General features: G+C 48.7%; 1 protein-coding gene across 7 annotated transcripts in view; it reads right to left on the reverse strand.

Moving 5' to 3' along the window:
- Positions 1 to 24,725, reverse strand: part of DNASE1 (deoxyribonuclease 1) — a 57,059-nt gene that overhangs the window by 4,702 nt on the left and 27,632 nt on the right. The window contains exons 1-9 of one of the 7 annotated variants that reach the window (XM_047780686.1): positions 10,338 to 12,821; positions 9,349 to 9,497; positions 2,177 to 3,277; positions 1,597 to 1,744; positions 1,146 to 1,234; positions 958 to 1,041; positions 550 to 665; positions 318 to 430; positions 97 to 251 (exon numbers count right to left, since the gene is read on the reverse strand). In XM_047780686.1, coding sequence (XP_047636642.1) covers positions 97 to 251; positions 318 to 430; positions 550 to 665; positions 958 to 1,041; positions 1,146 to 1,234; positions 1,597 to 1,743 — 704 coding nt within the window. In that variant the 5' untranslated portion in view covers position 1,744; positions 2,177 to 3,277; positions 9,349 to 9,497; positions 10,338 to 12,821. Of the gene's footprint in view, positions 1 to 96; positions 252 to 317; positions 431 to 549; positions 666 to 957; positions 1,042 to 1,145; positions 1,235 to 1,596; positions 1,775 to 2,176; positions 3,278 to 9,348; positions 12,822 to 24,725 lie in introns of those variants that run through there. The other 6 variants (XM_047780683.1, XM_047780685.1, XM_047780684.1 and 3 more) reach the window with 6 other exon arrangements.

A 24,725-nucleotide genomic window follows, 5' to 3' on the forward strand; every position in this document is an offset into this window, starting at 1 on the left:
GGTGAACTGACAAGCTCTGTAGGCAAACGTCTCATGTCTCAGGAACCATTTCTGAATCTGCTCACAGAGGTGCCCCCCTGGGCCGAGCCCGCTCACCTGTCGTAGGCACAGTGTGTGGATGAAACCGTGGTGTCGGCGGTGTCAGGAATCAGCCACTGGAAGGGGGGGCTCTCACGCAGGCGGATGGATGACCAGTGGGAGGCGGTCACGTAGCTGCAGCCAGCGTTGAAATCGCCCATCAGCATGATGTCCTACCAGGAGACACTGCTGGTGGGCTTGGGGGGGGGGGGCCCAGAGCCCAGGGGCGGGGGGCTCACCTCCAAGTCCCACTTCTGCCGGACATCCAGGTAGACATCGTAGAGAGAGTCAATCTCAGCCACTGCGTCCGACGGGGCTGCATGCAGGGGAACGATGGCAAACTCCTTGACTTCTGCAGGGAAAGCAGTGGTGTGTCAGGCTGGGGTAGAGGGCACCTGAGTTGGTCCCCGAGGGTGGACACTTCCGCGGTGCGGGGTGAGGGAGGCAGGCAGGGCCTGCAGCAGCACTCACGGGTGAAGGGGGAGGAGAACTTGACCACAGATGGCTCCCGGTTGAAGGTATCGTTCCCGCAGGGCTCGCAGCCGTCGTCGTACAGGTAACTGTCCAGCACGGACACCTGGTCGGGTCTGCAGAAGACCAGGCCAGAGGGTGGTGAGCCTGGGGCTGGGGCGCCACCTCATCTTGCTGTGTCACCTGCTGCTGTGTCCAGGTGGGCAGGCGGCCTGGCCCATGCCTGGGCCCCACCACATCCTCCTGGCTCTGACGGGCTATGGGGCCTGGGGGGCAGGCCCAGCTCAGACCCCTGCTCTGTGGCCCCCGTTTTTGCCCCCAAACCTGGATGGGAGAGGCTCACGGGCCCTCTAGACCACAGCCCAGCCTTCTGCCGGCACCCTCTACAGAGGCGGCCTGCAACGTTACCTGAACACGAAGAGGTAACGCTCCTTGTAGGTGCTGCGTCCCAGCGGCTCACTGACAACATGGTTATAGTTGTTTGGGTCGTCCCTGGATGGGGGAGACCAACACCTGGGTCAGAAGGGGCCCTGGGAACCCTCCTGAAAGGATGGTCACCGCCCCCATGCTTCCTGGGACCATACGCTGTCACTCACCGGTTGAGTTCATTCAGCAGCTTCCCTACAGCCGTCAGGTGGCTGTCTCTGACCTCCTGGATGAGGGCGATGTCGTAGCTACTCAGGATCTGGGGGCAAGACCACAGCAGTGCTGAGCAGAGGCGGGCTGGGGAGAGACTGGGCGTCTGAACCTACCTGCTCGGGGTCACAGGGCCCGGCTGCTGCTCCCCAGATGTCTTCCCGTCGTGTCTTGGCTGTAACCAGAGGCTTTCACCTGGGACTTGACTGTCAGCCCCGGGCAGCACAGCAAACAGGGGCCCTGTGCCCCTGAATGACAGGCGGGCTGAGACCTGAGGCTCTTGATGTGTGTCTTCCTCCCACCTCACCACCCTGCTGACCACCCTCAGGACTGACCACTGGCCCAGAGCCCCCAAGGCCTGTTAGAGCTTCCCACCCTGAGCTCCTTGGGGACAGGCCAGCCTGGATTTACCCGCACAATGTAGTTGGAGAGAGTGGCATTGGACATCTTGGTCTCCCCGAAAGTTCGGATGTTGAAGGCTGCTATCCTCAGGGACAGGGCCAGCTGCAGCAGGCCAGCCAGGGTGAGCAGTGCACCCATCAGCCTGGCCGCCCTCATTCTGGAGCAGGTGGGACAGAGGGATGTGTGCACGTGGGCCTGGGGTAGCAGCCACCGCGCCCCAGCCTCCCCGAGTCTAGCTGGGCAGAGCTGGTGAAGCCCGGGACTGAGGGCGCTCTGTCTTTGTGGGCTGTGCCCAGCGGGCCAGGGTGCACCTGGGCACCCTCTCATCAGTGTCCGGAGAGCCAGACACCAAGTGCCAAGTAACAAGCCTCAGACCTTCTCACCTGCCCCCAGGTGAGCCCCTGTGCTGGTCACCAGCCCAGGAGGCCCCAGGAGCCGCTGGGGCACCAGCTCAGTGCCCTCCCCGCTCCAGAGACCCAGCCAGCCAAGACGCTCCGGGACTCTTCCCAGAGTGGCCGGTCACCAGGAGGGACCCCGCGGGGCTTCTGGGACTGCTGCCTACCTTCCCCGGGCCGTGCGTCACACTCACCTGAAACGTGACTTCCACAAATACAGGAATCCTGCCGAGAATCAAGAATTGATATTCTTCAGTATCAATTTTCTCTTTTTGCTGCTTGAAGAAAAAATCCACAAAGGGAAGCAACTGAGAGCTGCAGCAACTCCAAATCCCCACACAGAATGTTGGCCCCCACCTGGGGTTTTAAAGGTTTCGGCAGCTGTGACCTTCCCAGGGCATCACCTGGAGATCAGAGAACAGTAGCGCCGCCTGTGTGGCTTTCCCAGCAGGTGGGCAGCTGGCATGTGTGTATTCCAGCAGGCACAGGTCCTTGTGGCTCTCAAGAGCACCTGATAACATTTGCACTTGGTTTAAAAAGTCTAATAATACAACCAAAGGCTCTGTGTCCTTTACACGTGTGTCTTTCCCAGGGATGGCGACAGGTGTGCTGGGGGGTGCCGGCTGCTCCTGGCTGTAGGACTTGAGGTGACCTTGGAGCTGGCAGCCAAAGCTAGACATTCCATGTCACGAATGGAGCCTGTGGTGGCTGTTCTGTGTCCCAGGACCCATGTCACCAACTACAAGCCCTGGCCAGGAGCCGGGGCTCTCAACCAGGAGCACATGCTGTGCAGCACTGGGGGCTGTGGGGCTGCAGACGCCACCTTACTTGCCAGCAAGGCACCAGGGAGCCTTCTTTGGAAAGCATATGTTCCAGGAGCAGGTGATACTAGTGGTCGAGTCACAAGGACACGGTCCGGCAGCAAGGAGGGTCCAAGCTGGGCCTCGGGTCCAGTCATTTCTTTTTGGAATCCTTGATTTTCCCATTTGTACTCATTTCTCGTGGCTGCTGTAACAAGTCACCACAAACTTGGTGGCTGAAACTAGAGAGGTTTATCCTCTAACAATTTAGAGGCCAGAGCCCCAAAATCCATTTCATTGAGCTGCAATCTTGGAGTCAGGCCGCACACCCTCCGGGGGCTCCTGGTGGCCGCATCACTCCCCGCACTGCCTCTGTCGTCGTGCCTTCTCCTCGGGGCCCGCTCTCCCCTGCCCCCTTCACACATACAGGGGGATGACTTCAGGTCCTCCCAGATCATCCAGGACCTTTTCTCCATCCTGAGATCCTTTTTCGCCCTGAGAAGTTAATAGTTTCTGAGGATTAGGACGCAGAGATACGTGGGGGGCATTATTCAGCCATCACCCTTCCATGGGGGCTCCGCCCCATTTGAGAGAGGTTTTGCCCCCCGGGCAGCCCTGTGAGTGGGCAGACGGGGTTCCTCTCTGGGATGGCAAGGTCTCACAGTATGAAGAGGATACAGGGCTGCGGGGGACTGGCAGTCAGGGAGGAAGAGAGGCCAGAGAAGGGCAGTCAGCAGGGACCAAGGTCAAAATCAAAGTGCCACAGGTGTAGGCACAGTACATTACACAGCAGGGCACAGGGCATTAAAAACTCAGTAAACCAACCTCAGCAAGACCTGCACCCCTAAAGTAATGAGAACACGCTGATGGACAGCTCTGGCTGTTGGCGGGAATGCCAGTCAGCTCATGTGTCCCTGGGTTCACATGGCATCTGCAAGATTGGGTCTCATGGCCTGGCCCTCAAGCCGCTAGAAGCTCCACTGCAGCCCTGTGCAAAGGCATGACTGCAGATACTCAGCTTAAAATCCCCGAGGCTGGGGCAGCTTCAAGCATGTCAAATCCAGACCCCAACCACCCAGCAAGACCATCTCTGTGTTCACTGCAGGTGCCTGGACCCCTTCCTTCCATGGGTTTCTCTCGACACACCTGCCAGACCTTTTGAGGGGAGCATGGCAGCAAACCATACAGAGGGGACACCGATGACAAGTGGCACAGCTGTGGCTCACATGGAAGGTACACAGAGCCTCCACTTCTCTACATGTGGAACACAGGCACCTGTCTGAAAGCACCCCTGTCCTCAACCAAACACTGCCCCTTCTGTCTGAGGAGCTGCCCTCACTCCCTAACCAGCCAGAACAAAACTCTCACTTGTACCAAGCCCAGCTCTTGCCATGCTGGCTGCCCTGTGCAGGCCCACACTAGAGGCAAGCAGCACAGCCCAGCAAGAGCCTGGCCCAGGAGTCAGACTTAGGGCCCAGACCAGGCTCACCCAGTGCACCTCCAACCATTTTGAACCAGAATATCTTCACCCATGAAATGAGGATGAAAGCGTCACTGCTTTCCTCTTAGATTTGTCTTAAGGATCAACAGATACAATATTGGAGTTCCCATCATGACTCAGTGGTTAACGAATCCGGCTAGGAACCATGAGGTTGCAGGTTCAATTCCCGGCCTTGCTCAGTGGGTTAAGGATCCGGCATTGCCGTGAGCTGTAGTGTAGGTCACAAACATGGCTCAGATGCCACATCACTCTGGCTGTGGTGTAGGCTGGCAGCTACAGCTCCAATTAGACCCCTAGCCTGGGAACCTCCATATGCCGCGGGTGCAGCCCTAGAAAATACAAAAAAAAAAAAAAAAACCCAAAAACCAAAAAACAAAAAAAACCAAAAAACATAGATACAATATTATTCCACAGAGGAATCATTTTGGATCTCCTTAAAAATTCATGTTATCCCTAAGAGCAGTAACCCTCTCAGATGTCCTATTTCCATCACCTTATTTCCTTTCCCTCTTGGATTTACTGTCCATCTGTATCAGTCAGCTGTTGCTGTTTAACAAGCAACCCCAAAGTTCAGCATGTACAGCAATACACATTTTTTTCCCCATGCTCACAAGTTAGCTGGGAGAACTCTGCTCCCTGAGCCTCCCTCTGGGGCTGGGCGGGAGAAGCAGCAGCTCCCCAGGGTTTGCTCCTCTAAGACGGTGGCAGGTGGAAACTTCAGAGGGGTAAAGAGAGACACATGGTGCCTCCAGAGGTCTACGCTCAGAATTTGCACATTGCCACTTCTGCCACATTCTTTTGGTCTTAGCAAGTGACAGGCCAAGCCCAACACCAGTGGCAGAGAGTCAGGGGTACACTCCTCCCAGGCCAGGCTCCTCACTGCAGACAGAAAGGGTGCCAGGGAAGCCAAAGAAGCCCAGTGCTGCCGGCATCTGCCAAAGTCACATCACGCCAGCAGGGAGATGGGCACAGACAGCAGACCGATTCCTCTGATCAGGGTGAGCTATTCTTACATCAACCCTGAGAGTGTGCCACCCTTTTAAGTTAAACTAAACCTGCTCCAGATACAGGAGGGGAAAACAGCACATGACAACGAAGGGAGGAAGTCGGAGTCGGGTCTGAAATCAAAGGATAAAGAAAAAATCCTCTAAGCCCCGAAGCTCAGAGGGAAGAAGACGGCCTCAAAGCCGCAAATGTAGGCTGTCGGGCTGTGTGTGCCACCAAACCCGCTGAGCACAGCCACGGGCCCAGAGGGGAAAGGCAAGGGTGCAGAGCTGCGTCCCCGACGGTGCACGAGCCCCTCACCCGCCCAAGCCCACAGTGACCTCGCAGGCACAGCAGGACACCTTCTATTTTGAGGAAAACAGTGAGCACAGGAAAACACCTTTCAGCACCTAATGGTTTTAACATCGTATCTTGCTGCACCCCTTTCTGTGATTTCATGTCTGCAAAGGTAGGTTTCTGGCAGTTATTGGAAAAGCAATTACTATGTGAGAATCAACATGGAAAAGGCAACAAGGGTGCCAGTGTCCAGTCGGATTCCAAAAGTTAAGAAGAGCCCAACAGGCACGCATTCCACCCGTAAGAAACCAGTTTACTTAAAAATGCCATGAGGGGAGTTCCCGTCGTGGCGCAGTGGTTAACTAATCCGACTAGGAACCATGAGGTTGCGGGTTCGGTCCCTGCCCTTGCTCAGTGGGTTAATGATCCGGCGTTGCCGTGAGCTGTGGTGTAGGTTGCAGATGCGGCTCGGATCCCGCGTTGCTGTGGCTCTGCCGTAGGCCGGTGGCTACAGCTCTGATTCAACCCCTAGCCTGGGAACCTCCATATGCCGCGGAAGCGGCCCAAGAAATAACAAATAGACGACAAAAAAAAAAAAAAAATGCCATGAGGAGTTCCCGCTGTGGCACAGTGAGTTAAGAATCTAACTAACTGCAGTGGCTTGGTTTGCTGTGGAGGTGTGGGTTTGATGCACAGCCCAGTGCAGTGGGTTAGAAGATCTGGCATGCCACAGTCTGACGTGGCTCAGATTCAACCCCTGGCCCGGAAACTTCCACGTGCCACAGATGCAGCCATAAAAAAATTTTAATTAAAAAAATTTTTTAATCCAATGAAAAAATTTTAAGTTTCTATGTATTATTTTCAAAATATCTATTATAGTTGCTAGGATATAAGCACTTAAATTGTTTATTTGGATGTACCTGTTTAAGAAATGTAACTTTCAGGTATTTCTTCTGGCTTAGACTGAACCTTAACTAGTGGTGCTCTGAACTGAGTTTGGGAACCTCTGAATGTGACACACACAACACATGTGCCCCCTCCCGCTATGGCCCTGCCCCCACCCAGATGCACGGTTACCTGTGACTCACAAGGGTCCCTGATTTCCCTCAGCCCCACCCCAGGCACATCCTGAGTCTGGTCTCCCCTCTAGGTCTGCAGCTGCCAGACCCATCCTTCCAGGAACACAGGTAATCTTCCCGTCCCTGCGAGAAACCCCAGAAACTCTGCTCCAAGAAACTCATCCCACCATCCTACTCTCCACACAGCACGTCTTGTGAAGGTGTCATCAGATCACCTTATTCCCCAGCTTAAAGTCTGTCATCAGTTTCTCACTGTCCTTAAGAGGAAAGCCAGCAGCTACCAGGACCTGTGTGCTCCCAGCTCAGGGCCCTGCTCTGCACCCAGAGACAGCTGCCTTGTCATTCTGGGGCCACCTCTTCAGGGAGGTCACCCTCTCTCCACCCAGTCCCTGCCAAGGGCGTGGTCCCAGTGTGATCCCCTTTCTTCTTGACCCTTATGGCTTGTTTTCTTTGTTTTAGTGTGTCGGCTCTTGTCTGCTTACACTCACTGAAGACCAGCCTCTGGACTGGAATAAAAGCTGCACAGGAGCAAGGACCTCGTCTACCTCCTCCATGAAACTGCCCAGGCCTGACACCGCCCACAAGGCAGAAGGCACCGCGTTCCTTCTCCCTCCTCCCGCGTTCTTCCTCAGGGACACCCCCCGTCCAGAAGCACAGGGTAGACCACAGAGCATCCAAGAGGCCTTTAGGCACTCGGCCTGAACTGACCAGAAGCTCCGAGAGCCCATGACCACTGTGGGCCCACAGACACGGCCCCCCAGCCAGACCCGACCCAGCTTCCTGCTCTCCGTGCTTTCCGTGTTTGCTCGGCCCAAGACAGAGAGGTTTCACCCTTTACTCAAGATAAAGGGCTGCTGATGTCTTTGCTGTGACACCGTCTTTTGTTTCTGTTTTGGCTGTGCCTGCGGCATATTAAAGTTCCTGAGCCAGGGATGAAACCTGTGTCAGCAGTGACCAAGCCGCTACAGTGACAATGCTGGGTCCTCAACCACTGCACCACAAGACAACTCCGACGTCGCTTTAATCCACGCCAGTCAGCCCGCACAGGTCAGCACCATCTCTTAGCTCAGCCACTAAGAGGTGGCCTGTGACCCCACCTCAGCCCACCTTCCCTCATGAATTTATTTCTGTTCATTATAAGGAAACCATTAACCCAGGATGGAAAATCTCTCAGAACATGTGTATGAACTGCTACGGTCCACAACAGTTTCACAGGCACGCTCAGCACAGCCCCAGCCCTGCTCCCTGACTCCTGGCTGTGCCAGTGCCCATCACACTGGTGGAACTGGTGGCACCTGGATTCTGTGTCCGTGAGCCTGAGCAGCAGCGTGCACGAAACTTGCAAATCACAAACAAGTCTCTCTTGACTCCTCACTTCCCCAAAAGCATTGTCTAAGGCGTATGTTGGAGAGATTAGCTTACCTTTAGCCAGAGCCCATGAACACAAACAAGCTCACGTTCCTGATGACAGACCAGAGGCCCTTAAATATCTCACCAAAGAGCTCCACTGACTAGACTTCCAATGTTCTGGAATGTTCCCAACAAGACTGCAATGGAAAGTGTTCCCCAATTTCCCAAGCCCCCAAGCACAAAGGGGCGTCTCAGCAGGCCACCCTCCCTGCCCAAAGCTGAGGGTCTGCAGGACTCAGGACAAGGAAGCTCACTGGAGAGTGTGAGCTGGTTGTGGTGTTTGCAGAGATAGTTCCTTCTGCTCTATCTTTCAGCTCACTAATCGTCTCTTCAGCTGTCTCTCATCCACTATTTATTTATTTAGTCTTTTCTAGGGCCGCACCCACGGCATCTGGAGGTTCCCAGGCTAGGGGTCCACCTGGAGCTGCACCTGCCGGCCTACACCAGAGCCACAGCAATGCAGGATCCAAGCTGCAACTGCAACCTACACAACAGCTCACAGCAACACCTGATCTTTAACCCACCAAGCGAGGCCAGGGATTGAACCCACAACCTCATGGTTCCTAGTCAGATTCGTTACCCACTGAGCCACGATGGGAAGTCCTCATCCACTGTTAAAGCTACTGAATTTTAAATTTCAGCCATTGCACTTTTCTCTTTGAATTTTCATTTACTGTTTCTATGAATTCTCATCTCTGCAAAACTTTCCTTCTTACCAATTATTTTTTTATGCACCCACAGCACGTGGAAGGATCTAATCTGCACCACAGCAGTGACAAAGCCATATCCTTAACCCACTGTGCCACGAGGGCAGTCCCTTACCCATTTTAGTATGTTACTCAGTTGCTTTGAAGTCAGTGCCTGCTGACTCCAGTATCTTAATCTCCTGTGTGCCTGTCACCTTTTTTTCCCCTGGAGGATCAAGATGCTATCTCCCTCCTAGGTAGGTTGCCTCAGGCCAGTTGGGGGTTCAGCTATAATGGAGCTCATTCTGCAGTTCTTGCAAAGCCCAATCTCCCTGTGGTCCCCAAAGGTTTTAGGGCCATTCCTTCTTGGCAGGCTCTGAACTCCTCCCTAGCACCATGAAACTGCCAAAAATCCAGGTCTGCTGTTTAGCCACTCGCTGGCCCGCTTCCTCTCAGGGATCTGAGCCCTCAGGTCCTGCTGCCTCAGGAGGCCCAACCCCCCAGCTCAGTCTCCCCAGCCTTGCGAGAGCTCTTCTGGCTTCCCTGCCTCTCAGCAGCTACCCCGGCCTTGCTCCAAAGGGAGGAGCCAGTGCAGGAAGTAGGGCTCACCTCTTCAAGCTCCCCTCTGCGCTGCAGGTGCCAGGGATACTCCAGTGCTTCGAGCAGATGTCTTCTGAATTAACGGCCAGTTCCCTAGGCCTTCAGCAGGTGCCAGGCTGCCATGAGCTTCTCCAGCTAGAAGCAGTCTGTTTCGTTAACTGGAATGAGTCACAGAAGTAGGGCGCTGGAGAGGATGTGGGTTGATAACTAGGCAAGCTGGTCTGACAGGCTGTATGGACATCTTGGAGCTATAAATGTCCTGTGCAGAGGCGTGCCAGCCAATGAGAGAATGAGAGATGGCCAGAAGGGACACAGGCCATTTCCCTCCACCCGACCAAGACTCTCTGGGCCTAGAGATCTCTGTATCTTGTCTGGAATCTACAGTACTTATTCTGCAAAAGTAAAGATGGCACAATGCCAGGACACAGCAACCCTACATTCTATACGCTGGTTCTACAGCTCCTCAGAGAATGGGAACACCCACCTCAGCTCAGGTTTATTACCTTACTCCTGGAAGAGGCGGCTTGGGGCTGCAGACTGCCAGCTCCAGGCCTGTCTCCTTTCTGGGGACTCCCCCCTCAGCTCAACGGGCAATGCTGGTTTCTGACAAGAACTATAAGTGCCTGCCATGCTTCCTGCCCAAGAATGGCCATGGGGCTTACCTATACACACTAGCCTTTGCTTCCCATTGACAGTGTAAACAGGGCCTCTGCACTGTTCCTCTGCTGAGCACTCTGCCTCCAGGTGGCTATGTGGCTTGTCCCGCCCTTGTCTCAACCTCCGCCCAGGTGTCACCGTGCCACAGCATCCTACTTAAGTAGCACGTTTTGTCTCACTACTTTATCTCCTTTATCCTGCTTATTTTTTCTTGCCACCAATCACATCTAGCATATGTTATGGTCAGTCTCATCCCACGGGATGTAACTTCCACAAAAGCTGGGGCTTACAGAGAGGCACCTAAACAAGGCCTGACTCCTAGCAGATGCCCACCCAAGTACCTGCTGAATGAAAAGATGAATGTCAGGCAGGGCCCTTCCTGACAGAACAACGGTTTCAGATGCTCCAATCTCTTCAGCTGCTCTGGTTTCCCCATCACACAAAAGGAACCCGACTTGGTCGTCCCTGACAACCAAGTAAAGGAAAGGCTTCTACCACTGGCTCAGGCTCTTCAGCCTCCACATCCCAAATCCTGGCAGAACAGAGACATATCCAAGAGTGGTAAGGGGGCACCAAAGCTACAGCTCCTAACAGGAGGGAGCGGGGAGGCTTCCTGGGAGGTAAGTGGCCATCAGAGGGGTACTTGGGTGAAGCATAACCAAAGAGCAGAAAGCACAGAATAATTCTGCCCTGTCACCAAAGTCCTAGGCCAAGGCTGAGGACTGTTGGACAGCAGACCCCAGGGGGGAGCTGGTGTGGGCCCATCTCCATGGAGAGGAGAGGGCTGCCCATGTCCAAGCCCAGCAGGATGCTCAGGAAGGTCAATGTCCATGGGATGGTGCAGCCCCACTAAGCAGTGGCCACCACAGCTCTCACCACAGACCCTCAGACCTGAGTCCCAGGTGTGGTGTCATTCCTTCCGAGATGAGCAGCCAGGGAAGGCTGGTGCCACATCCCCACCTCCCCTGGTCACAGTGTCCACTGGTCCTCAGCCTCTGCTCAAATCCCATGTTCGGAGCATCTCTGAACCTCAGGATGTAGGACATAGAGCAACGTTCCCCCCTCCCCTGGGTGCCTCTCCTTGGCCCCCCACTACCACAGGAAGCTGTGCGGCTGTGATGTTCCTATGACTCAACTTCTCTCGGGGGTGGGGGCATGTGCAGTGAGAGCCCGTGGGAGAAAGGCTCCCACTGAACCATTCTGCCCCAGCACATGAGCCTCCCCTACCCAGCCTCCAGGACAGTCACCACAGCGGGCCTGCTGTGAGTCAAGGATGCCGCACTTGTCCTACCAAGGCCCCCAACAGCCATAAGGGCTCCCCAGAGGGCCTGCCTATGCTGCGCCCTCAAATGTGGGCACATATAGGGCCCTGTTCCCATTCTCCACCCAGATGTTCAGACACTTCCCCAGGGAGGAGGCCTGAGGCATGTAGATTCCCAGCTGCTGGAACAGACGGTGCCCCCCAGAGAAGAACAGCCGCAGAGACCTCTGTCTCCCCGGGAATCATGGGGGTCCAAGGAGTGGTACTGGCTCTCATCCCAATTCTACAGCTTAGAAAACTTGTGAAGCTGGCTTTCCAGACTCCTTCCCCAGGGCCTGCATAGAAGCACAGCCAGTGGTCAGCGTCAGTGCCTGTCCCCTGGAGGGAGCTGTAGCAGGACAGGCCTGGTTACAAACGAGCCACCAGCTGCGGCCGTGGACAGGGCCTTAGGCAGGAGCAGAGACTGTCCCAGGACGCCCAGTGCCTTCCTCCTGGCCCTCTGGCCAAGGACAAAGTAGCCTGAGGTGGGTGGCCTTGTGGGTCCGGCTCCCCGTCGTCCAAGCCTGCTGCCGTGGCGGCGGGGCAGAGAGGGAGGCTACGCAAATGCTCTTTGTGCATGTGGGCTTCCGCCAGAGGCGCGGCTCTTCGGCAGGCCCCTCAGTCCACCAATGACACCATGTACAACGCTGATAAATGCCAATTTGCTGGGAAGCCAACACCAGGCTGTGACCATGGCCCTCCCTTACAGCTCGTGCCACCTTCCAGTTCCCATTCACACACGACTGGTTTAAAAAGAAGAAAAAAGGGAGCGTTAACAACGCCAGCTTAGCTGGAGGGCATCACTTTCCTGAAGTTCCCTTTGCTTATTCACTCACTGAAAATGGAGTTAACGGGGGCTCCTAATCAATGAGAAAACTGGACGTGAAATGATGTGATGGTTTTCAGGGGCTAACAGTGCAGGACAGCAATTCCAGAGAGAACAGAAATCAAGACACTGGGTGACAGTGCAGAGAAGGGACGCGCAGAACAAGCTTTCTCCTGAGTCGAGGAGACACTCAGGAGGCCCAGGCGGCCAGGACACGAGGAGGGGGCGGCATGGGAAGCAGAGCTCAGTATCCTCGGTGGGGCCCCTCAGGTCTTCGGCTAAGGACAGCTCTGTACCTGTGGGAGAAACTACGCGAGGAGGCAGGGGCACGAATCCCGGGCAAGGGGCAGAGAGAAGGCTCCTCAGAGCTCACATGGAAACGGGAATAAACTGTTCCCACACGCCCGCATGGAAACACCTCCTCATGCCCAGGGTTCTGCAGAGAATCCTCAGAGGGGCATCCCCCTTAGCACTGGGGCTAAACTAGCTACAGACCAAAGCAGCTGTGAACCACCCAACAAAGATCAGGAGCAATCCTCAGAAGGGTCACTGATGCCAAGGACTGCAACTGCATGACAGACCACGATGAATACTATTTGCAGAAACATGAGCAACCCTGCAACCACTAACATGAATTCACAATGTCCAGTATCCGATAAGGAAACGGCCAGGTCCACTGCTGAATGTCCAGCCAAGGGGACAAAAACCATATGGTATTTTTTTTAATTTTTTTATTTTATTTAATTTTTTTTTTGTCTTTTTGCTATTTCTTGGGCCGCTCCCACGGCATATGGAGGTTCCCAGGCTAGGGGTCTAACCTACACCAGAGGCACAGCAACGCAAGGCACAGCAATGCGGGATCCGAGCCGCGTCTGCGACCTACACCACAGCTCACAGCAATGCTGGATCGTTAACCCACTGAGGAAGAGCAGGGACCGAACCCGCAACCTCATGGTTCCTAGTTGGATTCATTAACCACTGCGCCACGACGGGAACTCCCATATGGTATTTTAAACAAGGGAAGTTTAGTATAAAGAATTATTAACTATCCACAGGGAATGAACTAAAAGGAACCAAAAGAGAACTCTACAGAGCACCCTAGGGTGAAGGGATGGATTCAGACCTGGGAGAACACAGCTCATGGGATGACGAAGCTCACCGGGCTGTCCCAGGACACAGCTGGGGGCTGAGGGCCACCGAGAGGGTGCTAACAAAATTAGCTGGGAAGCTGTCTACAGAGGGAGCTGAGAAGCCACAGGGTGGAGACACTGATGAATTCACTAGCGAGCTGCCAGGAGGCCAGCTGGGGTACCCATGGGATTGTTTGGCAGTGCCTGCCCCTTCCAAGTATATAAAGAGCCTCATTGCTGGCAGCCATGCACATGCTGCTGAATCTGCAGCTAGGACACCACTTGAGAAGAAACTTACTGGGGATGAGCCCATGTCAGGGAACAGGAATAAGCAAAGCACAAACCAGGAAGAGGCCCTTTCTCCTAGAGCACCCTTCACTGATAAAGTCAGTATCAGGCTAGGTGCCAAGGGAGAAATGCCCCACCATCGCAAGCAGATGATGAAGGATGGACTGATAACTGCTCTACCTGGCATGTGAAAAAGGAGAAAATACGGGAATTCTCTTGTGGCATCATGGGCTAAAGATCCAGCATTGTCACTGCAGCAGCTTGAGTCACCATCGTGGTGCAGATTCAATCCCCAGCCTGGGAAGTTCCACATGCTCTGAGTATGGCCCCTCCCCCCAAAAAAAAAGAGAGAGAAAGAGAGAAAAATATGACTTATGACCATAGGAAAAAACAATCAATAGAAACTGACCTAGAAATGAAAGAGATAAAAGAATTATCAGAGGAGGACAATACAACACATATTATAGGAGTTCCCATTGTGGCTCAGCAGTAATGAACCCAACTAGTATTCAAGAGGACGCAGGTTCGATCCCTGACCTTGCTCAGTGGGTTAAAGGATCCGGCGTTGCTGTGAGCTGTGGTATAGGTCGCAGATGCAGCTTAGATCTGGCATTGCTGTGGCTGTGGTGTAGGCCAGCAGCTGCAGCTCCAATTAAACCCCTAGCCTGGGAACTTCCATATGCCATGGGTGTGGGCCTAAAAAGACAAAAACACACACATACACAAAAAAAACAGATATTATAAACATACTTCATATATTCAGGAAAGTAGATGGATACATGAGCATGAGGAGAGAAATGGACGATATAAAAAGACCCAAATGGAACTTCTAAAGATGGTAAAAACATCTGAAATGCAAAAACGCACAGTATGCAATGAACATCAGATCAACAGTGAAAAAGATCAGACAACCCAACAACTTACAACTGGAACTATTTAAATAAAAGCATAAAGAAATAAAGCATCTGGTAGTGCGAAGCTGTCCAATGCTCGTGAACTGAAATCCCACGAGAAGGGCAAAAAGGAGACAGAACCAAGCAGGATTTCCCTAATACAGTCACTCTGCAAATTCACAGACTGGAGAAGCTCAGTAACACCCAGAAAGAAGAAAATTCAGGAAAACACCATAGGGCACACCCTGATCAAGCTGTTGAAAACCAGTGTTAAAGAAAAACATCTTAAAAGCAGCCAGGCTAAAAACAACACACTCTTTATAGATCAATAAAGATAAGAAAGACAAGGAGTTTCCGTTGTGGCGCAGCTGAAATGAATCCAAGAACCATGACATTGCGGGTTCAATCTCTGGCCTTGCTCCGTGGGTTAAGGATCTGGCGCTGCTGTGAGCTGTGGTGAAGGTCACAGACACGGCCCAGATCCAGCGTTGCTGTGGCTCTGGCGCAGGCTGGGAGCTACAGCTCTGATTTGACCCCTAGCCTGGGAACCTCCATATGCTGCAGATGTGGCCCTAGAAGGCAAAAAAAAAAAAAAGGTAAGAATGACAAGAGACTTCTGTTGTATGCCAGAGAACAACGACATGACATTTTTAAAGTACTAATGGGAAAAAAAAACAGGTTTCAACTGGAATTATTTAAACGTACAAAAAAAATTTTTTTTCCAAAAATGAAGTCTGGGAGTTTCCAGCGTGGCTCAGTGGTTAACGAACCTGATTAGCATCCATGAGGACATAGGTTCAATCCCTGGCCTCGCTCATTGGGTTAAGGATCCGGTGTTGCTGTGAGCTGTGGTGTGGGTCACAGATGTGTTTTGGATCCCACGTTGCTGTGGCTGTGGTGTAGGCCGGGGGCTACAGCTCCAATCAGACCCCTAGCCTTGGAACCTCCATATGCCCCAGGTTCAGCCCCAGAAAGGTAAAAAATTAGTAATAAGACTGGCTTGTAAAGAGCTTGGAATCAATCGCTACCGTCCTTACATTAAGACAAAAACTAAACCGAAAAACAACTCTTTTTACATCCAACAGAGAACTGAGGTCACAGGGCAAAACAGTGACCAATTAGAGAAACAGCCAGGTGCCTTCAGAGAATCACAATTTACCAGAGCAGCTGCCTGGGGAAGAAACCGGGGCAGGAAAAATCTAAGTGCAACTGATGACTTGCTGGAGACGCAATGTGGACAAGTTTGAGAGACGATAAAACTTCCAGAGGGCATATTCTCAGGGGGACCTGGACACTTTTGTGAGTTTTATCTCCAGGAACCCACACAGGTTCTCACAGTGCAAGTCAGAGAAAGAACCACTTGTGCTCAGAGCAGGAGGTGGGGGGAGAGGGCCCACTCTGAGATATGCCCAGAGCATCTTGTTGTTAAAAAGAACTGTCCTCAAGAGAAACCGGTTTACCAGAGCCTAACTTAACTCAAGTTTTACTGGAATATAACTGACTTGGGAGAAAGGAAACACCCCACTCCAGCTCCCTCTAGCTACTCTTCCACCCATGGTGGGGACTCAAAACTGAAAAGTCCGTGTGAAGGTCAGAGGCCGGTGGCACAGGTTCACTCAAAGACTGAGACTGAATCTCAGAACTATAATCTTCCTGAGACAACTGTGATGAATATGCTAAGGGCTCTAATAGGAGAAGTGGACAACATACAAGATAAGGTGGGCAACGTAAGCGGAGAAATAGAAAATTTTTTTTTGTCTTTTTAGGGCTGCACCCACAGCACATGGAGGTTCCCAGGCTAGGGGTCAATCAGAGCTGTAGCCAACCAGCCTGCACTACAGCCACGGCAATGCCAGATCTGAGCCACGTCTGCCACCTACACCACAGCTCATGGCAACACCAGATCCTCAACCCACTGAGCAAGGTCAGGGATCGAACCTGCAACCTCATGGTTCCCAGTTGGATTCGTTCCCACTGTGCCATGATGGGAACTCCAGAGAAATGGAAACTTTAAAAAAGAGTCAAAAGGAAACTAGAGCAACCAAAAAACTAACAGAAATGAAGGACATTTTGACTCACCAGTACACTACACACAACTAAAGAAAGAATCAACGAGCTTCAAGAACTATCGATAGGAACTTCCGAAACTGGAATGCAAAAAGAAAAGGGAATGAAAAGATGGAACAGAATATCTAAGAACTGTGGGGCAATTACAAAAGGTTTGTAATACACGCATAATGATAAACATCAGAAAGAGAAGAGAGAGAGAAACAGATGACATTTTAAGCAACAATGACTGAGACTTTTCCAAAATTAATGGTATACACCAAACCACAGATCCAGGAAGCTCATAAAACACAAAGCAGGACGAATATTTTAAAAATCTACACCCTAGGCATATCACATTCAAACTATAGAAAATCAAAGACAAAAGAGAAAATTGGAGTTCCCGTCGTGGCTCAGTGGTTAACGAATCCGACTAGGAACCATAAGGCTTCGGGTTCGATCCCTGGCCTTGCTCAGTGGGTTGAGGATCTGGCGTTGCCGTGAGCTGTGGTGTGGGCTGCAGACGCGGCTCAGATCCTGAGTTGCTGTGGCTCTGGTGTAGGTCGGCGGCTACAGCTCCGATTCAACCGCTGGCCTGGGAACCTCCATATGCCGCGGGAGTGGCCCTAGAAAAGGCAAAAAGACCAAAAAAAAAAAAAAAAAGACAGAGAAAATCATGAAGGAAGCTGGCCATGTGTGTGTGATATTGCCTATAGAAGAGCAAGAATAAGAATTAGAGGAGTTTCCTAGTGGCTGGCCGGGTATGTGCATGAGAGAGAGAGAGAGATGTTGCCTGTAGAAGAGCAAGATTACAAATTACAGTAGAGAAGTTTCCTAGTGGCACAGTGGGTTGAGTATGATCCTGGGACTAAGAACTTCCGCATGCCTCAGGCGTGGCCAAAAAGTAAAAAATAAAAAAAAAAGAATTACATTAGAATTTTCATCAGAAACCCCTCAAATAAAAAGAGAATGGAAGAAATATTTAAAGTGGGGAAAGGGAAGTTCCTTGGTGGCTCAGTGGGTTAAGGATCCAGTATGGTTGCTGCTGTGGCGCAGGTTTGATCCCTGGCCCCAAGACTTCTGCAGGCCATTAGTGCAGCCAAAAAATAAATAAATAAATAAAGTGGGTAAAGTGTGGAAAGAAAAAAATACCAACCAAGAATTCTAAAGCGAAATAAAGGCTTTACCGAACAAAATTAAGGGAATTTGTCACTAGATTTGCTTTACAAAAAAATGTTAAAAGAAGTTCTTCACAAAGAAGGAAAATGACACAGATCAGAACCACAGATCTACATAATAAGAGTGTTGGAGAAGGAATAAATGAAGGTAAAGTATTTTTTCTTTTTTTTTTTTTTTCCTTTCTGGCTGTGCCTGTGAAGCTCCCAGGCCAGGGATCAAACATGAGTCACAGCAGTGACCATGCCAGATCTTTAACCACTAGGATACCAGCAAACTCCTATTTTTTTTCTTTTTTTCCCGCTGTATAGCATGGGGACCAAATTATCCTTACATGTATACATTTTTTTTCCTACCCTTTGTTCTGTTGCAATATAAGTATCTAGACATAGTTCTCGATGCTACTCAGCAGGATCTCCTTGCAAATCCATTCCAGGTTGTATCTGATAAGCCCAAGTTCCCGATCCCTCCCACTCCCTCCCTCTCCTGTTGGGCAGCCGCGAGTCTATTTTCCAAGTCCATGATTTTCTTTTCTGTGGAAATGTTCATTTGTGCTGTATATTAGATTCCAGTTATAACACCAGCAAACTCCTATTTTTTCTTATTCTCTTTTTTCTTTTTTGGTCACCTCCATAGCATACTGAATCCCAGCCGGAGCTGCGACCAATGCCCCAGATACAGCAACAGTGGATCCTTAACCCACCACACTGGGCCAGGCATCTCCACAAAAACAAGCCACATCATTATCCCAATGCGTGGAGAGCAGGAACTCCAAAATTTTTTCTTATTCTTAATTGATAATAGGCAACAATTTGTTTAAAGTAATAGAAAAAATGTATGTGGTGGTTGTAGATTTCGTATAAGTGAAATGAATGACAGTAATGTCATAAGAGACAGGAGAGAGGAATTGGAAACATCCTGTTATAAGGTACTTGTACCAGCCATGAAGTGGTATAGTGTCATCTGAAAATGGACTTGGAAGGTGACTTAAAGTAATTTTTTTTTTCTTTTTTTGCTGCATCACGGCATAGCCCAGGCCAGGGATCAGATCTGAGCTGCAGTTTCAACCCACGCCACAGCTGCGGCAACAATGGATCTTTGAACCCTCTGTGCTGTGCTGGGGATCAAATCTGTGTCCCAGAGCTCCGAGAGACACCACTGATCCCATTTCACAACAGCAGAGACTGCCAAATTTCTTTAAGTAAAACTGATACTGCTGAGAGAATGAGAAAATGCACTCATGTTGAATGTTCAATTAAAGTCAGAGAAAGCAAAAAAGAGTGGAGACAAAAAAAACCAAAAACAAAGAAAAAAGGCAACAGACAGAAAACAGTAATAAACATGGTAGCTATTAATCCAATAAACATTTTAAACATCAATAGTCTATATACACCATTTAAAAGGCAGATACTGGAGTTCCCATCGTGGGGCAGTGGAAACGAATCCGACTAGGAACCATGAGGTTGCGGGTTCCATCCCTGGCCTTGCTCAGTCGGTTAAGGATCCGGCGTTGCCGTGAGCTGTGGTGTAGGTTGCAGACGCGGCTCGGATCCTGTGTTGCTGTGGCTGTGGTGTAGGCCGGCAGCTACAGCTCTGATTCCACCCCTAGCCTGGGAACCTCCATATACTATGGGTGCAGCCCTAAAAAGACAAAAGACAAAAAATAAAATAAAAAATAAAAATAAAAAATAAATAAAAATCAATTAAAAAGGCAGATATTGTAGGGTGGATCAAAAAACAAGACTCAACTTTAAGTTATCTTCAAGAAACTGACTTTAAATACAGAGGCACAGAAAGATTAAAAGAAAAGGAATGGGAGTTCCCTTGCGGTACAGCAGGTTAAGGATCTGGTGTTGTTAATGCAGCAGCTTGGGTTGCTGCTGTGGTGTGGGTTCAATCCCTGGCCTGGGGACTTCTGCATACCACAGATAATGCCAAAAAAAAGAAAAAAAAAAAAAGAAAAAGGAAAGGAAGGGGATGGATAAATACATGTTATGTTAACACTAATCAAAAGAAAGTTGCAGCTACATTAATTTCATACAGACAGACTTCAGGGCAATGAAATTATCAGGGATAAAAGGATAAACTCTTCAAGAAGATATAATAATCCTTAATGTGTATGTATCTAACAAAAGAGCTTCAAAATACATGAGACAGGAGTTCCTGTCGTGGTGCAGTGGAAACGAATCTGACTAGTATCCATGAAGATGCAGGTTCAATCCCTGGCCTCCCTCAGTGGGTTAAGGATCCAGCATTGCCGTGAGCTGTGGTGTAGGTTGCAGACGTGGCTTGGATACCGAATTGCTATGGCTGTGGTGTAGGTCAGCAGCTACAACTCTGATTCAGCTTCTAGCCTGGGAACCTCCATATGCCACAGGTGCATCCCTAAAAAAATAAATAAATAAATAAAGACAAAAAACAAACAAAAACTATTAAAAAAAATACATGAGACAAAACTGACAGAACTGCAAAAAGAGACAGATCAGGAGTTCCCATTGTGGCTTAGCAGAAACAAACCCAGTATCCATGAGGTCTCGGGCTCAATCCCTGGCCTTGCTCAGTGGGTTAAGGATCTGGCGTTGCCATGAGCTGTGGTGTAGGTCACAGACACAGCTCCGATCTGGCATTGCTGTGGCTGTGGTGTAGGCTAGAAGCTGCAGCTCCAATTCAATCCCTAGCCAGGAAACTTCAATATGCTGCCCCTGTGGCCCTAAAAAAAAAAATTTTTTAAAAAGAGATGAATCCACTCTTACGACTTCAGATTTCAATACTCCTTTATTAAAAAAGGACAGATCCCAAAGGCAGTAAATCAGTAAGGACATAGCTGAACTCAACAAAACCATCAATCAACTGGATATGATAGACATCCATAGCCTATTTTCATGCAATGACAGCAGAATAGTCATTCTTCTCAAATTCACATGGAACATTCATCAGACAGACCACATTCTGGGCCATAAAACACACACTAACATATTTAAAAGAAGAGATATTGTATGACGTAGGCTCTCAGTCCATAATAGAATTAAATCAGAAATCAGTAACAGAAGCATTCCTGTTGTGGCTCAGCAGGTTAAGAATCTGGCCAGTATCCATGAGGATGCAGGTTCAACCCTCGGCCTTGCTCAGGGGGTTAAAGGATCTGCTGCTGCCCCAAGCTGTGGTATATAGGTCATAGATCATAGATGCAGCTCAGATCAGGCATGGCTGTGGCTATGTGGTGTAGGCTGGCAGCTGCAGCTCGATTCAACTCCTAGCCTGGGAACTTCCACAGGCTGCAGGTGAGACCCTGAAAAGACAAAAAGACAAAAAAAAAAAAAGGAAAGAAAGACATCAGTAACAGAAAAGTAGCTGGAAAAATTCCAAAACACCTGGGGATTAAATAACTCATTACCAAGTAACACATGGACCAAAGAAGAAATCTCAAGAGAAATTAGGAAGTATTTTAAACTAAATGAAATACAGTTTCTCAAAATATGCACGATGAAGTGAAAATAGTGCTTCGAAGGAAAATTTATAGCACTGAATGCATATATTAGAAAAGAAAAAAAATATCTGAACTCAATAATCTAAGCATCTGCTTCAGGAAAAAAGGAGAACAAATTAGTTCCAAAGTAAGCAGAAGAAAAGAAATAATAAAAATGGAGTTCCCTTGTGGCACATCAGGTTAAGGATCCGTGTTTTCACTGAAGCGGCTCAGGTTTGATCCCTAGCCTGGGAACTTCCATGTGCCATAGGCATGGCTGAAAAAAAGAAAAAGAAAGAAAGAAAGAATAAAAATTAGAGAAGTCAATGAAATTGAAAATAAGAGAAAATCCAAAAACTAAAAGCAGTTCTTTGAAAAGATCATAAATAAACCTCTTGCTGAGCTAAGAAAAAAAAGAGGACAGATATTACTGATATCCAAAATGAAAAAGGCAACCTGACTGCAGATCCCTTGGGCATTAAAAGGACAATAAAGGAATACTATGAAAAATTCTATGCCCACAGATGTAATAACTTAGAGGAAATGGAACAATTCTTGAAAGCCCAATCTGCCAAAACTCACACATACAGAAACAGATAAGCTGAGTAGGCCTAAATCTATTAAAGAAATGAATCAACAATAACCTGCCCAAACAAAGCATCAGGCCCAGACAGTTTCAATGGCAAATTCTACCAAATATTTAAGAAATCATACCAATTTTCTAGAGTCTCTTTCATTTTTTTTTTTCTTTTTGGCTATGCTCAGGGCATGTGGAAGTTCCTAGGCCAGGGATCAAATCCATGCCGCAGCAGTGACAACATCAGATTCTTAACCCACTGAGCCACCAGAGAACTCGCTACTGTCTCTTTCAGAAAACAGAAGCAGAAGGAATATTTCCTAACTCATTCTGTGATGTCAGCATTATCTTATATCAGAACACATTACAAGAAAGAAAAAATAAAGACTACCTTTCATGAACAGAGATTCAAAAATTCTCAACGTAATACAAACAGTTCAAATCCAAACAATGTGTAAGAAGAACTGCGCATCATGACCAAGTGGAGTTTATTCCAGGTATGAAAGGTTCAACACTCAATAACCAATTAAGATAAATCCTCACATCAACAGGCCAAAGAAGAAAAATCCTATGATATATTAATTGATACAGAAACAGTATTTGACAAAATTCAACACGCATTCAATATTTAAAGAAAAAAAACACACAAAAGGAGTTGCCATGTGGCTCAGAGGAAATGAACCTGACTAGTATCCATGAGGATGTGAGTTTGATCCCTGGCCTTGCTTAGTAGGTTAAGGATCTGGCATTGCTGTGAGCTGTGGTGGTATAGGTGTCACCGCAAAAAAATCAGTTAATACCAAAAGAAGGCAGAAATAGAGGAATTAAGGGACAAAAAAAAAAGCTGTAAGACACAGAAAAAAACAGCAACGAGATGCAAACCTAAGTCCTTCCTTATCGACAATTACTTTAAATGTAAATAGATTAATCTCCCCAATCAAAAGGCAAAGACAAACAAAAAGGATTTAAAAACTACGAACACATAGGAGTTCCCATTGTGGTGCAGTGGAAACGAACCCAACCAGTATCCATGAGGATGCAGGTTCAATACCTGGCCTTGCTGGGTCAAGGATCCAGCATTGTTGTGACGCAGGTCGAAGATGCAACTTGGATCTTGTGTTTCTGTGGCTGTGGTGTAGGCTGGCAGCTGCATTAGCTCTGATTCAACCCCTACCTGGAAACATCCATATGTCACAGGTGACCTCCCCCCCCCAAAAAAAAAGGAAAGGAAAAAAAAGCATACACATACATGCCAAGTAAATGCTGAAGATTAGAAACACACTTCAGGAGTTCCTGTTGTGGCATAGTGGAAACGAATCCGACTAGGAACCATGAGGGTGCAGGTTTGATCCCTCCCCTTGCTCAGTGGGTTAAGGATCCAACGTTGCCTTGAGCTGTGGTGTAGGTCGCAGACGCAGCTTGGATCCAGCATCACTGTGGCTTTGGTGTAGGCTGGCAGCAACAGCTCCAATTAGACCCCTAGCCTTGGAGCCTCCATATGCCGCAGGTGAGGCCCTATAAAGACAAAAAGACAAAAAAAAAAAAAAAAACTAAAGATCTAGTAAAGTGACACAAAAAAACATTTATCATGCCATGCAAATACTAACTAAAAGAGAGCAGCTAGGGTGGTTATAATATCCAACAGATGAGACTGTTTTTTGGCCATACCTGAGACTTGCGGAAGTTTCTGGTCAAGGGATCAAACCCAAGCCACAGCTGTGACCTAAGGCACTGCAGTGACAACACCAATCCTTAACCCACTGTGCCACAGGAGAACTCCAATCAGATTAGACTTTAAGTAAACAATTGTTACAAGGATATTATATGATTATAAAAGGGTCATTTCACCAAGAAGTTATAACAATTACAAATATACAGCACCAACCATCAGAGTTCCTAAATATATGAAGCTAACATTGAGAGAATTGAAGGGAAAAATAGCTCTCAAATAGCAGAAGGAGAATTCAACACCTCAGTTTTAATAATAGAAAAACCAGGCAGACGCTCAAAGAGCAGAGTGTTGTACCTTCATATACAGAACACACCGTCCAACAACAGGAGAATACATATTTTTCTCAAGTGAATGAAACATTCCCTAGAACAGATCATATGTCAGAATATGAGAAGTTTTAATAAATATGAAAAGACTGAAATATCTTGTCTTATCACAATGTAATGAAACTAGAAATCAAAGGCAAAAGAAAACTTGAAAATCCACAAATATGTGGAGGTTAAACAACATGCTCTCATACAACTAGTGGGTCAAAGAAGAAATCACAACAAAAATTAGAAAATACATTGAGTCCAATGAAAATACACATACTGGAACTTTGGGATGCAGCAAAGGCTGTGCTAAAAGGGAAATTTCTAACTATAAATGTTTACATCAAAAAAAAAAGAGAAGGATCTCAAAGCAACAGACTCACTTTACACCTTAGGGAAATAGAAGAAAAGCAAACTAAACCCAAATCTAGCATGAGGAAGGAAATACTAGAGTAAAGGGGCAATAAGTAGAGAGTAGAAAAACAACAGAGATTGCCTGCATTTCTATACATTAACAATGAACAATTCTAAAAGGAAATTAAGAAAACAATTCCAGGAGTTCCCATTGCGACTCAGTGGTAACGAACCCGACTAGGAACCATGAAGATGCGGGTTCAATGGCCTGGCTCAGTGGGTTAAGGGTCTGGCGTTGCCGTGAGCTGTGATGTAGGTCACAGATGTGTGTGGCTCGGATCCTGCATTGCTGGGGCTGTGGTGTAGGCCTGCAGCTGCAGCTCTGATTCAACCCCTAGCCTGGGAACCTCCATATGCTGCAGATGTAGCCCTAAAAAGCAAAAAAAAAAAAAAAAAAAAAAAAGAAAACAATTCCATTTTATAAAAGCATCAAAAAGAATAACATGCTTAGGACTAAACTTAACCAAAGAGGTGGAAGACCTATACACTGCAAAGTGAAAATTACTGCTGAGGAATTAAAGAAGATGTAAATACATGGAAAGATATCTCATCTTCATGGATTACAAGATT

The sequence above is a fragment of the Phacochoerus africanus genome, chromosome 5 (genome assembly GCF_016906955.1).
Source record: "Phacochoerus africanus isolate WHEZ1 chromosome 5, ROS_Pafr_v1, whole genome shotgun sequence".
Taxonomy (NCBI): Eukaryota; Metazoa; Chordata; class Mammalia; order Artiodactyla; family Suidae; genus Phacochoerus; species Phacochoerus africanus.